The 10,883-nt window shown below is 53.2% G+C and overlaps 2 protein-coding genes across 3 annotated transcripts; both read left to right on the forward strand.

Moving 5' to 3' along the window:
* Positions 1 to 1,447: 1,447 nt before the first annotated feature.
* On the forward strand, positions 1,448 to 5,206 carry Mrpl55 (mitochondrial ribosomal protein L55). Of its 2 annotated transcripts, none has more exons than XM_076855597.1 (5): positions 1,448 to 1,605; positions 1,834 to 1,995; positions 3,461 to 3,532; positions 3,873 to 4,074; positions 4,974 to 5,206. In XM_076855597.1, exons 3-5 carry the CDS (start codon positions 3,507 to 3,509, stop codon positions 5,127 to 5,129), a joined length of 384 nt encoding a protein of 127 aa, XP_076711712.1. In that variant the 5' UTR covers positions 1,448 to 1,605; positions 1,834 to 1,995; positions 3,461 to 3,506; the 3' UTR covers positions 5,130 to 5,206. The 2 variants fall into 2 exon arrangements, with proteins under 2 accessions (XP_076711712.1, XP_076711710.1); XM_076855595.1 differs by having other exon boundaries at positions 1,449 to 1,605; positions 3,464 to 3,532.
* Positions 5,207 to 5,752: 546 nt separating this feature from the next.
* C5H1orf35 (chromosome 5 C1orf35 homolog) lies at positions 5,753 to 10,091 on the forward strand. The gene is made up of 7 exons (XM_076855598.2): positions 5,753 to 7,914; positions 8,030 to 8,075; positions 8,158 to 8,240; positions 8,311 to 8,383; positions 8,519 to 8,601; positions 9,212 to 9,346; positions 9,514 to 10,091. Exons 1-7 carry the CDS (start codon positions 7,670 to 7,672, stop codon positions 9,638 to 9,640), a joined length of 792 nt encoding a protein of 263 aa, XP_076711713.1. The 5' UTR covers positions 5,753 to 7,669; the 3' UTR covers positions 9,641 to 10,091.
* The last annotated feature ends 792 nt before the right edge of the window (positions 10,092 to 10,883 follow it).

Raw genomic sequence — 10,883 nt, forward strand, 5'->3', positions numbered from 1 at the left:
ATTGAGGAATGTGGGCATCAGAAAAGAGTAGGCTTCTTGGTCTACACAGTAAATGGGCAATACATTATGGTAGGACTTGCATCCCGATTCCTGTTTACAATGGGAAGTATAGGTTTCATAATCCTGGACTGATGCAATGCACCAACTATTCCAAAACTCAAGATATTTCTTCTGTTCATTGAAATCGCTTGTGTCCTACTAAACTTCCATGGCTGGAGTATTCATGAGAATTAAACTGCTGGGGTATCTGATGGGTTCTTTTGAAAGAAATCAGTGGATTCTGGATTTGCTCCTGTGAAGAAGTTTCAAAGGCTGTACCAGTCCTCTGCTATGAAACGTGGCAAAGAATAACAAGAAGCAGTGAAAAAATTATCAAGTGAAAAAATGGGAAGCATATTAAAGCTTGGGCTAAAATTTCTTGGTATTAGAGACAAGTTTATCAATATTTTTTTCCCTGACCTATTTTGATGTACCAAAGATGTCTTGATTCAGGTGCCAGTCACAAGCCCAAGCTCCTCACCTTGGCTGACTCACTGAGCCTCATTAGGCTGGATTAACTTGCTTATGTGACTCAGAGGAGACATGTTTATCACCTTTATATGGAGGCTATTTTAAAGACTACAGATAAACCTCCAGATGGAAAAAAGATACATGGGATTTTGTGTCCCATTGCCACAGGACTTCTGTCCCCTATACATTCCTGCTGCACCAGAAGCTGATGCTGGGACCATGCTCTTGGATCTCATAACTAGAGACAAGATGTGATACCGCCAGAAACAAGAACTCATCAGACAGAACAGACCAGGGCAGAGTTCGTCACACACCGAACCGTGCACCCAGGTTTGAGCCTCTGAATTTCTAGAAGCTCTGCTGCCTGACTACAAACAGATAAAAGCACATCCTGACACCGCCCATGAAAAGGGGTGGGGGGAAGTGAGAGAGGGACACACACATGGGATGGAGTCTCCAGCGTCCAGCCAAGAGTTACGTTCCGTGGAGTGGACGAGTGGGCGGGCGTCATTTCCACCTTCCAGTGAGCCCTGGAACCCGTCCCTTCGGGTTTCTGTGGAGGCGTCGCTGCGTGGCTCTACACCGCGGACGACCATCCAAGCCCATCCACCAACACGGGCTCTGGCCTGCAGACCAGCCTCCTGTCCCCGAAGGGCCCTGCACACCACCCGGGCCTCCAGTCTACGGCCAGGCAGGCGGCGGCCCTTCCCAGAGGCCGCCTTTCTCTCCTGGCCAGCGTCCGTTCGCTCGCCCGGGCCCGCGGACAGTCCAGCAAGTGCTCACTGGCCGGGTATTCAGGGCACCGCAGGCTACGCCCCCCAACTGCACGTTCTGTCAAGCGCACGTCACGACGCCGCGTCCACCAGCCCGGGTCACGTCGCGGCGGCGCACCGGCCCCGCCCACTCGGCCCTCGTCCCGCCTGTGGAACGCGTCACCGCCGCGCCGGCCTCGTCCCCGCTCGTCAGTGCGGCGCGACGCACGGTCTGCGGCCGACCGCGGCGACGGCTCCGGGGTCTCTCAGTCCCTTTCCCGCCTGCGCAGCGGAGACCGGACGCTGGCCTTTCGGGCTGTCGCCGAGACATTTGCGACCGCAGGTTGTAGACGGCGCGGCGTGCAAGCCGGGGCGGACCGGGGAGCGGGCGGCGCTGCCCTGTCCTGAGCGCGTTGCTTTGTGTCTGGTGGGAGGGAGACCCGTAGTGGGTAGGGGGCTCGCCCGCTGACTCCTGGGCCGGGGGAGGGAGGTCGTGGGCGTAGCAGGTGAGGAGCGCGGTTTTCATTTTGGAGGCAGCAGGACCCCTTCCTTCCTTCCCTTCTTTGAGTAGAAAGGAAGCGCGGAAAGAAATCTGGCGCCCAGAGTCAGTCTCGAGTCCTCGACTCCGAGTATTGGAAATTCTTGGCCTCAACCTCGGACGCCCGTGCAGACTTCTCTGTGAATTGGGGCAGAGGAAAAGCGGCCTTGGGCTTCCTTTCTCTTCTTTATGCAGGTATGCTAATCCTCACCTCGCTTTTTGTGAAAATTAGCAGGTGTCTTATCAAGGCCTGAGCCAAGCTCCAAGGTTAGAGCTCTGGCTCTAACCCACCGGAATGGGTGAGCCTGGGCCCTGGCACAGAGTCTGACTCAAGAGCTTCCAGAGTAAAGCTCTGGTAGCTGCTTTTAGGAAAATTAATCACAGGTCATTCTTTTTTTTTTTTTTTTTTTTAACGATTCTATTTGTTCTAATTAGTTATACATGACAGTATAATGCATTTTGACATGTTGTTCACAAATGGAGCACAACTTCTAATTCCTCTGGCTGTACATGGTGCAGAGTCACTACAGTAGCATAATCATACATGTATATAGGGTAATAACATCTGTCTCATTCTCCCATCTTTCCCATCCCCACAACCCCACCTCTCCCTCACTCACCTCTCCTCACAGGACATTCCAATTCAAGAAGACCAATAAATTAGTGGGATAGATTGGCAGTTGACTTGGTGATCACTCTTCCCTCTATCCAAGGAATTAACCAACCATAGATTTAAAATATTAAAAACAACATTTGAGTCTGCAGTGAACCTTTACCAGTTGGTGTGTTTAGGATCACCGACTTCAAGAAGGAAAGTGGGCCTCCTGAGAAGTCAGTTCCCCAAATTTCATTGAAATCCATTCATCAGACTTTTTTCAGAAAACTCACTTGAAATGCAGGTGCCTACCTGCAACTAACTGCAGTTTACCAATGGCACAGATGATTCAAAGTGAAATTGTGCCTACCAGCTCTGAGAAGTGGTTCTGCTTCATGCTTCAACAGGGAGAACCCCAGTGTGCTCAATTAGAATAAAGTTAGTTCCTACAAGTTGAAACTGATAGCACAGACTGCTTCAGTTCTGCACTTGCAAGCTGTTCTCAGCAACTGCATTGAAGGCACAGTTCAGGCCCAAAATATAAAGTTTGCTAGCAAGAGAGTCCTTAAGATCAACAGTTTTGGGGTGGGGATGTGGCTCAAGAGGTAGTGCGCTCGCCTGGCATGCATGCGGCCCGGTTTCGATCCTCAGCACCACATACAAACAAAGATGTTGTGTTCGCCGAAAACTAAAAAAAAAAAAAAATATTAAAAAAAAAAAAAGATCAACAGTTTTGAGGTTTCCCTCCCTTAGTATACACTAAATAAAATAGTATATTGCTTATGAGGCATTTTCATTCTATTAGGCTTTATAATGGTCTAAAGTATTTGGGAGCATATGTACAGGTCATATACAAGTACCACCATATGTATGAGGGACCTAAGACCTATGGATATTGGTATCTGCTGAGTGCTCCTAAAATAAATTCCCCACATATACCAAGGAACAACCTGGTATGTATGTCAGACACCTACATGGGTCTGTGACTCATTCCTGGTCAGGATTTTATGAAGAGCAATGAAATAGAAAAGCCTTTTTGTAGAACTCTCTCCTTTCCTTGGCTAGCAGATTACACACCAGGGCCAGTGACTGACCAAGTCCCTGAAGAAGAATGGCGGCTGTGGGCAACCTGCTTGGGTAAGCATGCATTTTCAGGCCCCTCAGGACTTCTGCCATGCCACCTCTCACCAGGACAGGACAATGTTAAGCTGCTTGTCCTTGTCAGCTCATCAGTGCTGGGAGACATGTTCCCTCAATCATCTACTGTTGCCTTTTCCTGATTGTGGGGCCAGAGCTGTTTCCACCATGGCCTGTAGCTCCTCAAGGACCCCTAGGTGTGGATCACCAAGTGTTGCTGGCAGCTGTGGCAGCTGGGGAATTCTCTGTCATGACAACATGATGTCTGGCTTGCCTGACCATGTTGGTACTCTCTGCCCCAGCATTATCCACTGATCAGCTCTTTTATGTTTGTCTGTAGCCTGCTCCAACAGAGTGCTGTGAAGGCAGCTGCCCCTAGGCTCTGCTGCCTGCACACATCTTCCTGGCTGGCTGACAGCAGCAGGGCTGTGCTCACTCGCCTACATCGCCAGGCCTATGCACGCGTCTACCCAGTGCTGCTGGTCAAGCAGGACGGCTCCACCATCCACATCCGCTACAGAGAGCCACGGCGCTTGCTGACAGTAAGCATCTATCACCAGGTGTTGCTAGGGGCCCTGATGGAGGCTGAACCATGGTGGTGGGACCTCTGGCCACTGAATGATGACAGGTGTAGCATGGTCATTGTAATGCACTACCAGAGGAGGGGGACAGGTTGCTGGAGGAGAGGAGGATGGTTTAGACCAGAATTCTCTCCATTTACCAGATAGGGTAAGTACGTCACTGTCTTTTAAAAACACCAAATCTGCGGAAATGGAGCAGAAAAAAAAGTCTCCTAATAAAATGAAAGGTTAGTTGGATGCGGTGGTACAGGCTTGTAATCTCAGCATCTCAGGTGGCTGAGGCAGGATCACAAGTTTGAGGTCAGCCTGGGCAACTTTAGCAAGAGTATCTCAAAAAGGGCAGGGGGTGTAGCTCGATGGTATAGCGCGCGTGCGCGCCACACACACACACACACAGAAAAACAAGATTTTAAGGGAGAAAAAAACAATGTATAAAAATTGGACTGAGGCCAGGTAATGCACACCTGTATTTCCAGTGGCTTGGGAGGCTGAGATAGGAGGACAGTGAGTTCAAAGTCTCAGCAAAAGTGAGGTGCTAAGCAACTCAGTGAGACCCTGTTTCTAAATAAAATACAAAATAGGACCGGGGATGTGGTTCAGTGGTCGAGTGTCCCCGAGTTCAATCCTTGGTACCAAAAAAAAAAAAAAAAAAAAAAAATTGGCCTCAGGACGTAGCTCATTGGAAGTACAATGGTCTAGCATGCACAAGGACCTAGGTTTGATACTCAGCACTGAAAAAAATAATTAAGTTAGCTTAGTGCAGAAGACATAGGCAACTGTAAGTCTCAGTGGCATCATCTTAGTAGTTCTATTTCTCAGAACAAGGTATGGGGGCACACCTTGGCATCTCTCCCACTCAGATGCCCTTAGACCTGGACACCCTGTCTCCTGAGGAGCGCCGGACCAGGTTCCGGAAACGAGAGGCTCAGCTCAGACACAAGGAGGAAGAACCAGAGTTTGCTGATGACTTTGACACAGAGCGTTACAGACAGTTTTGGATCAAGACTAAGAAGTGACAGTGGCTTGAAACTGCCTGAGGACAGTCTGAGGATGGAAGGACATCTTTCTGTAAATTGCATGTACCTGAAATCACCACCTCTTGTCAGTGTCTTCCTTTAGTTGTGTGCCCAGCATAATAGCTCATCACCTCTCACAGACTCAAGCTGGGTGTGGTGGCACAGGCCTGTAATCCAAGCAACTCAGGAGGCTAAGGCAGGAGGATGGCAAGTTTGATAGGGTGGGCAATTTAGCAAGACCTTGTCTCAAAGTTGGGAGTGTAGCTCAGTGGCAGAGTGCCTTTGAGTTCAGTCCCCAGTACATACAACAGGGACATACACATAAAAGCTCAGAGCAGATTGGAGGGTTTGGGATGGGTTTAGGTGAAATCTGTGAGTTTTAGATAGAGCTACAAAGCCACGGAGCATGTGGGCAGCCAGGGAAGGAAGCATCCAGAAACTGCCAGCTCTCCCCTTCTAGTCTCAGGAGCACTCAGGGCTATTGCTCCAGCTGGTGTTCTGGGAGGCAGAAACTTCTAGGTTGCAGCCTACAGCTGCCTCCCTTCACAGGTGCTCCCTAACACTAGGAGCAGTCACATCCCCAACCTAGGGGCCTCTGTGCCCTGATAGGGGAACCATGCAATGTCCAAAACCAGGATGTCTGCATTTTTGGGTTTGGTTACATATAGCCAAGGCCTGTGAACACATACCTTGTGTTCTGTACTCCTGATGTAGGTAAAATCTAACTCCCTCCAGATGCCAACGTGCATCAAGCAAAGGAGGACACAAAAAAGGCTTGTGCTTGTCCTGGGTCATCCCAGGTCGTGGTTCTGTTCATCCTGTCCGTCTTGGGTGCTCTCAGATCCTGATCCTGGTCAAGTCTGTACCTAGCTGTCTCAGGTTTCGGTTCTCATTGTGACTGGTGGCCACTCCTCAAGGTTTCTTAGGCTAATGGCTTTGGACTATAGCTGCCCAGCCACATACCCGCTGTCCCCTCTTGGCGACACTCAGCACACATACTGTGATCAAACACTATAACTGAGCTTCCACATACACCTGGCCTGGCCCCAGAAGTGGGGCCCTCAGGAGTTGCCTACCTTCCTGAGAGTTCTTTCCTGGGAGCCTGCCAGATGACTTCTCTACACATACTATGGCCCACACTGCTGCCCAGTGCCCACTGCTTCCTGCTTGCCTCCCGTAGACTGCCCATGCCACAAGCTTCTGCTTCCATGGGATCCATGTATTCTTCAGAACCAGAACACAAGCTCAAGGTTTATCCCAGTGCCTCACTTGTTGCCCCAGTAGATGCTCAGTGCATATGTAGAGTAAATCCATTGGGGGTGGGGCGGGGGAAGGTGAGGCTGTCTATTTGTGTTCCTATCTGAAAGTACCAGGGACTGGGTAAGAAAAACCACAGGACCCTGGGTGTCTGTTTTTCCCTCACTGAACCTGCAGCTGGAGTGGCCCCACAAACGGTGGCAGAGTAATTCCCACAAAGGAGTGGCCCCAAATTTCCCAAGATAGGGTTGGTTGGGATCTGTAAGAAAGAAGCACTAACTGCCAGGGTGATGGGTCCACAGCATTTATTAGGAAACTGGTTATAGAGGGCTGCAGTTTATCTTCACCAGGGGCAGCAAGATGGTGGGGATAGGACTGGGGCTGTAGCTCAGTGGCAGAGTGCTTGCCTAGCACATGAGAGACTGGGTTCCCTCAGCACCGCATAAAAAAAAATAAAAGCATGCTGTCCTTCAACTACAAAAAATCGAGGCAGGATGTCTGCAACAGAGGGCTGTGGTGTGCAGTTACACAGGCACTCAGTGTTAGGGCAACTGCTTCAACCAGAGCCGCTTCCTTCGGGGTTTGGGCAACACCCTCAACACCGACGGAACATTGCGCCTGGGGTCCGTTGGGTCAGGGGCGCCCTCACGCGCCGTGGGCGGGCTTGGGCGCAGTCACCGCCGCCACCGGAACTCGTGGGACGCTCTGGGTCCTAGTGTAGTGTACACAGTGGCTTTTTTTTTTTTTTTTTTTGATATTTATTTTTCAGTTTTTGGCGGATACGACATCTTTCTTTGTATGTGGTGCTGAGGATCGAACCGGGCCGCACGCATACCAGGCGAGCGCGCTACCACTTGAGCCACATCCCCAGCCCCACACAGTGGCTTTCTTGATGACGGCTGTCGCACAGGCACTGAGTTCGGTCCGTCCAGCCTCTACACAGGGCGCTCCGGGCCCGCGGCCGTGAAGGCAGTGCGCAGGCGCGTGAGGCGAGAGGGCAAGAAAATTTGCAAGCGAGCGGAGCGGGATTGAGGCTGTGCGGAACTCAGGCTCAGTGAACGTCCGCAGTGGGCAGGCGCGCTTGGCCGAGTGGGCGTGGTGATTCCGCAAACTGGGACCAGATTCGTGGTAGGGCGGAGTGGAGGCAGCCCGGGTGATGCATTGCGCAGGCGCATGCAGCGGCCGGGGCGTGACGTCACGGCGCGCGTCGGGATCGGCAGAGTAGTCCGGTCTGGTGTTCCGCGCTCGCTGGTGGCCCTGTGGCTGCCCCGGCGCCAGGCACCATGTTCGGCTCCAGCCGTGGCGGCGTGCGCGGCGGACAGGACCAGTTCAACTGGGAGGACGTGAAGACCGACAAGCAGAGGGAGAACTACTTGGGCAACTCGCTGATGGCGCCCGTGGGCCGCTGGCAGAAGGGCCGCGACCTCACCTGGTACGCCAAGGATCGTGCACCGCGCGAGGGACCGAGCCGTGAGGAGGAGCTGGCTGCCGTGCGGGAGGCGGAGCGCGAGGCGCTGCTCGCCGCCCTGTGAGTGAGCGGGACTGGAGGGCGGGGCTTAGCGGACCGGGGCGGAGCCGCGGGGAGCTGGGGCCTGGCTTGGCGGGGCGGGTCTCACCCCTGATTCCACCCCTGGCCCTCGTAGTGGCTACAAGAACGTGAGGAAACAGCCCACAGGCCTGAGCAAGGAGGTAAGCCGGGCGCAGGGCTCCGGGGGCCGGCGGGGGTCCGTCAGAGTCGGCCGAGCGCCTACCGTCCTCTCCGCACCTGCAGGACTTCGTGGAGATCTGCAAGCGGGAGGGAGGCGACCCCGAGGAGAAGGGTGTGGACCGGCTGCTGGGGCTGGGCAGCGCCAGGTGAGGTGGGTTGGGCGGGGAGGGGGCGGGGCGGGAGTCCAGGGCCATCCTCACCGCGCTGTCCCCACAGTGGTTCCGCCGGCCGCGTGGCACTGTCCCGGGAGGACAAGGAGGCTGCCAAGCTGGGGCTGTCGGTGTTCACGGTAAACCCCCCCACACACACACACACCGCTTAGTGCTCTGGGAGCCAGGGGGTGCCGCTGGGGAGAGCGTGGGGGTAGGCGGGCCAGGCCCCAATATCCCCGCCTGCCCTCCACATGGCACTGCTTCCCTCGCAGCATCACCGCGTGGACAGCAGCAGCCCGGGCACCTGTCCAGCTTCCAGGAGGAGGCCGCGCACGGAGGAGGAGGCTGAGCCGAGGTAAGGCAAGGGGCCTGAGTCCCAGCAACTGGAACTGCCTGTCTCTCATGTGTTCCCCCGGGGAGTGTTTGTGGGGCTGCAGTGCTCGCAGTTGGAGACAGAGCCCACTTCACAGCTGGTGGGGGCTTTTCCTGCATAGGCCAGGCGCCAGCAGCCCTTGAAGCTTCCCTGGGTTGGTCCCAGGCTGACCTCACAGGCCTGCCTGCCAGGAGGCCAGAGGAGCTTGGCAGAGATTGGGGACACAGAGATTGGGGAGCCAAGCGGGTTGACGGGGAGGGCACAACTGTCACTTCAGAAAAGAGGATACCCCACTTAGTTTAGTGGGAGGTGCAGTGGCAGGACCTGAGATACCCCCAGCAGGCACTGTCCTGCAGTGCTTTCTTTCCTAACAGGATGCTCCAGTCTATTGGCAGATTGTTACTGTCCAGTTCTTGAAATGTGGCCCAGTGAATGAGGAGCCTCTTAGGCTCCTTTACTACTGTCACAGAGCCATAAGCCATGAGTAGGTGCAGGAGCATGTGGATTGCTGGTGGGACTGCCCTGGCCCCTCAGCTGGCTGTCTCCTGTACCCCAGTGCTAGGCCTCTGACTCTTTTTATATTTACTTTAAGCACTGAGAGCCACAAGAAAAGCAAGAAGGAGAAGAAGAAAAAGAAAAAGAAAAAACATAAGAAACAGAAGATGAAGAAAGACAAGGAGTCCAAGAAAGAGGTTGATGCCTCTTCCTCATCCCCTTCTCCTGTTCGGTAAGCCCAGAGTCAGCTTGCTCTGCCTTGGGGATCCAGTGCTGGCTGGGGCCTGATGGAGTAGTCAGGAATTCCTGAGCAAGGCCCTGGGGCTCCTGGAATCTAACAGCTGGGTGCCCACCCAGGGTCCTTCCCCTGAATGTGTCTGGCTATCTTTGTTTCCTCAGATCTGGGCGCCAGAGGCATGATTCTGACTCCTCTTCCCCTTGCTGCAAGAGGAGGAAGCGGGGACATAGCAGGGACAGTGGAAGGAGCCCATCCTACAGACGTCAGGACCGAGGCTCTGATGCTTGAGACTGCAGCTGGGTCAATGAAGGCCAGAACCTTGAACCCTGCCCACCACTGTACCTTGTAGGGTATGAGAGGATGAGTGGATCCTATGTGTTCTGGGTGCCAGCTTGCTCTTCCAACCCTGTTGGCCCGCTGGACCACCCAGGCAAAGGCCGTGTACTGTGCCTGCCGGGCCATGTGAACTGGCTGGCCAACTCAAGAGGAACCTGCATTGTGGAGACCCTCCAGATTCCTGTGAAGGGAGTCCATAGAACCCAACGGGTTCTGGGACAACCATCCCTGGTCTTGCCTGCTGCCAGACAAGATCTGCACCTGCCTAAGAGTCTCTTGTAGAGACTAGACTCCTGTGTAGCCATCCAGGCCCATCAGAGGCTTAGCTAAAAACAAGCATGGTTATCTGTTTCTTTTTGTATGGACTCACTCTTTGTACTTTAATAAATACCTTAAAACACGAGTGTGTCATCAAGAATGAAAGGATAGTGTGGAGTTTCCTGAAACCCCACTAAAGGGAGACAGTGGCAATGGCCTTGCATTCACAGTATGGTCTTGGCCTAGCAGTAGTGTGGAGCTGCCTGACAGCTGGGTAGCTGATGACAAGGTCAGGTGGTGGGGATACCTAGAGCCTCTAGGTACTTCTTCAGCCTGCCCAGGGGCTTAGCCTGCCTTGCCAGTGGGCTAGACTGCTACACTGACCTGGGGCAGAGCCCAGGCTGGATTTTTTTATGATGCTTAGTTCTGCTGATTCTAAAAGAAACTTGAAAATGCTGGGTGTGGCCCAGGACAGATCCTGAAGCTGTCCTCTAGAGGTCTGGACTCTGACTTGTATGCTGCCCTCAGCCCTGCACATGGATAGCCTGAGTGGAGGCTGCTATCTCTTATTCCAGGAAATGAAGGTGAGTTCCATCTTCCAGGGCAGCCTCTTCTTGGGGACACTGTCCAAAGGGAGAGTAGACTTTGGACCTGCTTGCCAGGTGCTGAAAACTGAGGCGCTGAGGTGGCCAGGGCATTTGCTGACTCCTATTCTGGCTACCTCCTGTGGCACTGATAAGCTGGAGGATGCTTTCATGGTAGAAATGAGACTTCCAGAAGGCTTTCCCTCTTATGCATGGTCAGGCCTGACTTGGGGAGCAAAGTACCACCTGTACTTCCTGGCATGAAAGTGACTCTTTCCTACCTTGCAGGAGACAGAAACATTGGAGCCCGTGAAATAGTTAAGAGACTTTATTCTAATAGCTATAATTACAGT

Source organism: Callospermophilus lateralis, chromosome 5 (assembly GCF_048772815.1).
Source record: "Callospermophilus lateralis isolate mCalLat2 chromosome 5, mCalLat2.hap1, whole genome shotgun sequence".
Classification (NCBI taxonomy): domain Eukaryota; kingdom Metazoa; phylum Chordata; class Mammalia; order Rodentia; family Sciuridae; genus Callospermophilus; species Callospermophilus lateralis.

What these genes read in the sequence shown, in the direction of transcription:
- Mrpl55 (XM_076855597.1), top strand. Translation starts at nt 3,507, where the DNA reads ATGGCGGCTGTGGGCAACCTGCTTGG. An exon ending in GCTGTGGGCAACCTGCTTGG is followed by an intron (nt 3,533 to 3,872) that starts GTAAGCATGCAT and finishes GTTTGTCTGTAG; the next exon opens with CCTGCTCCAACAGAGTGCTG. An exon ending in AGCCACGGCGCTTGCTGACA is followed by an intron (nt 4,075 to 4,973) that starts GTAAGCATCTAT and finishes TCTCCCACTCAG; the next exon opens with ATGCCCTTAGACCTGGACAC.
- C5H1orf35 (XM_076855598.2), top strand. Translation starts at nt 7,670, where the DNA reads ATGTTCGGCTCCAGCCGTGGCGGCGTGCGCGGCGGACAGGACCAGTTC. An exon ending in CCACAGGCCTGAGCAAGGAG is followed by an intron (nt 8,076 to 8,157) that starts GTAAGCCGGGCG and finishes CCGCACCTGCAG; the next exon opens with GACTTCGTGGAGATCTGCAA. An exon ending in TCATCCCCTTCTCCTGTTCG is followed by an intron (nt 9,347 to 9,513) that starts GTAAGCCCAGAG and finishes TTGTTTCCTCAG; the next exon opens with ATCTGGGCGCCAGAGGCATG.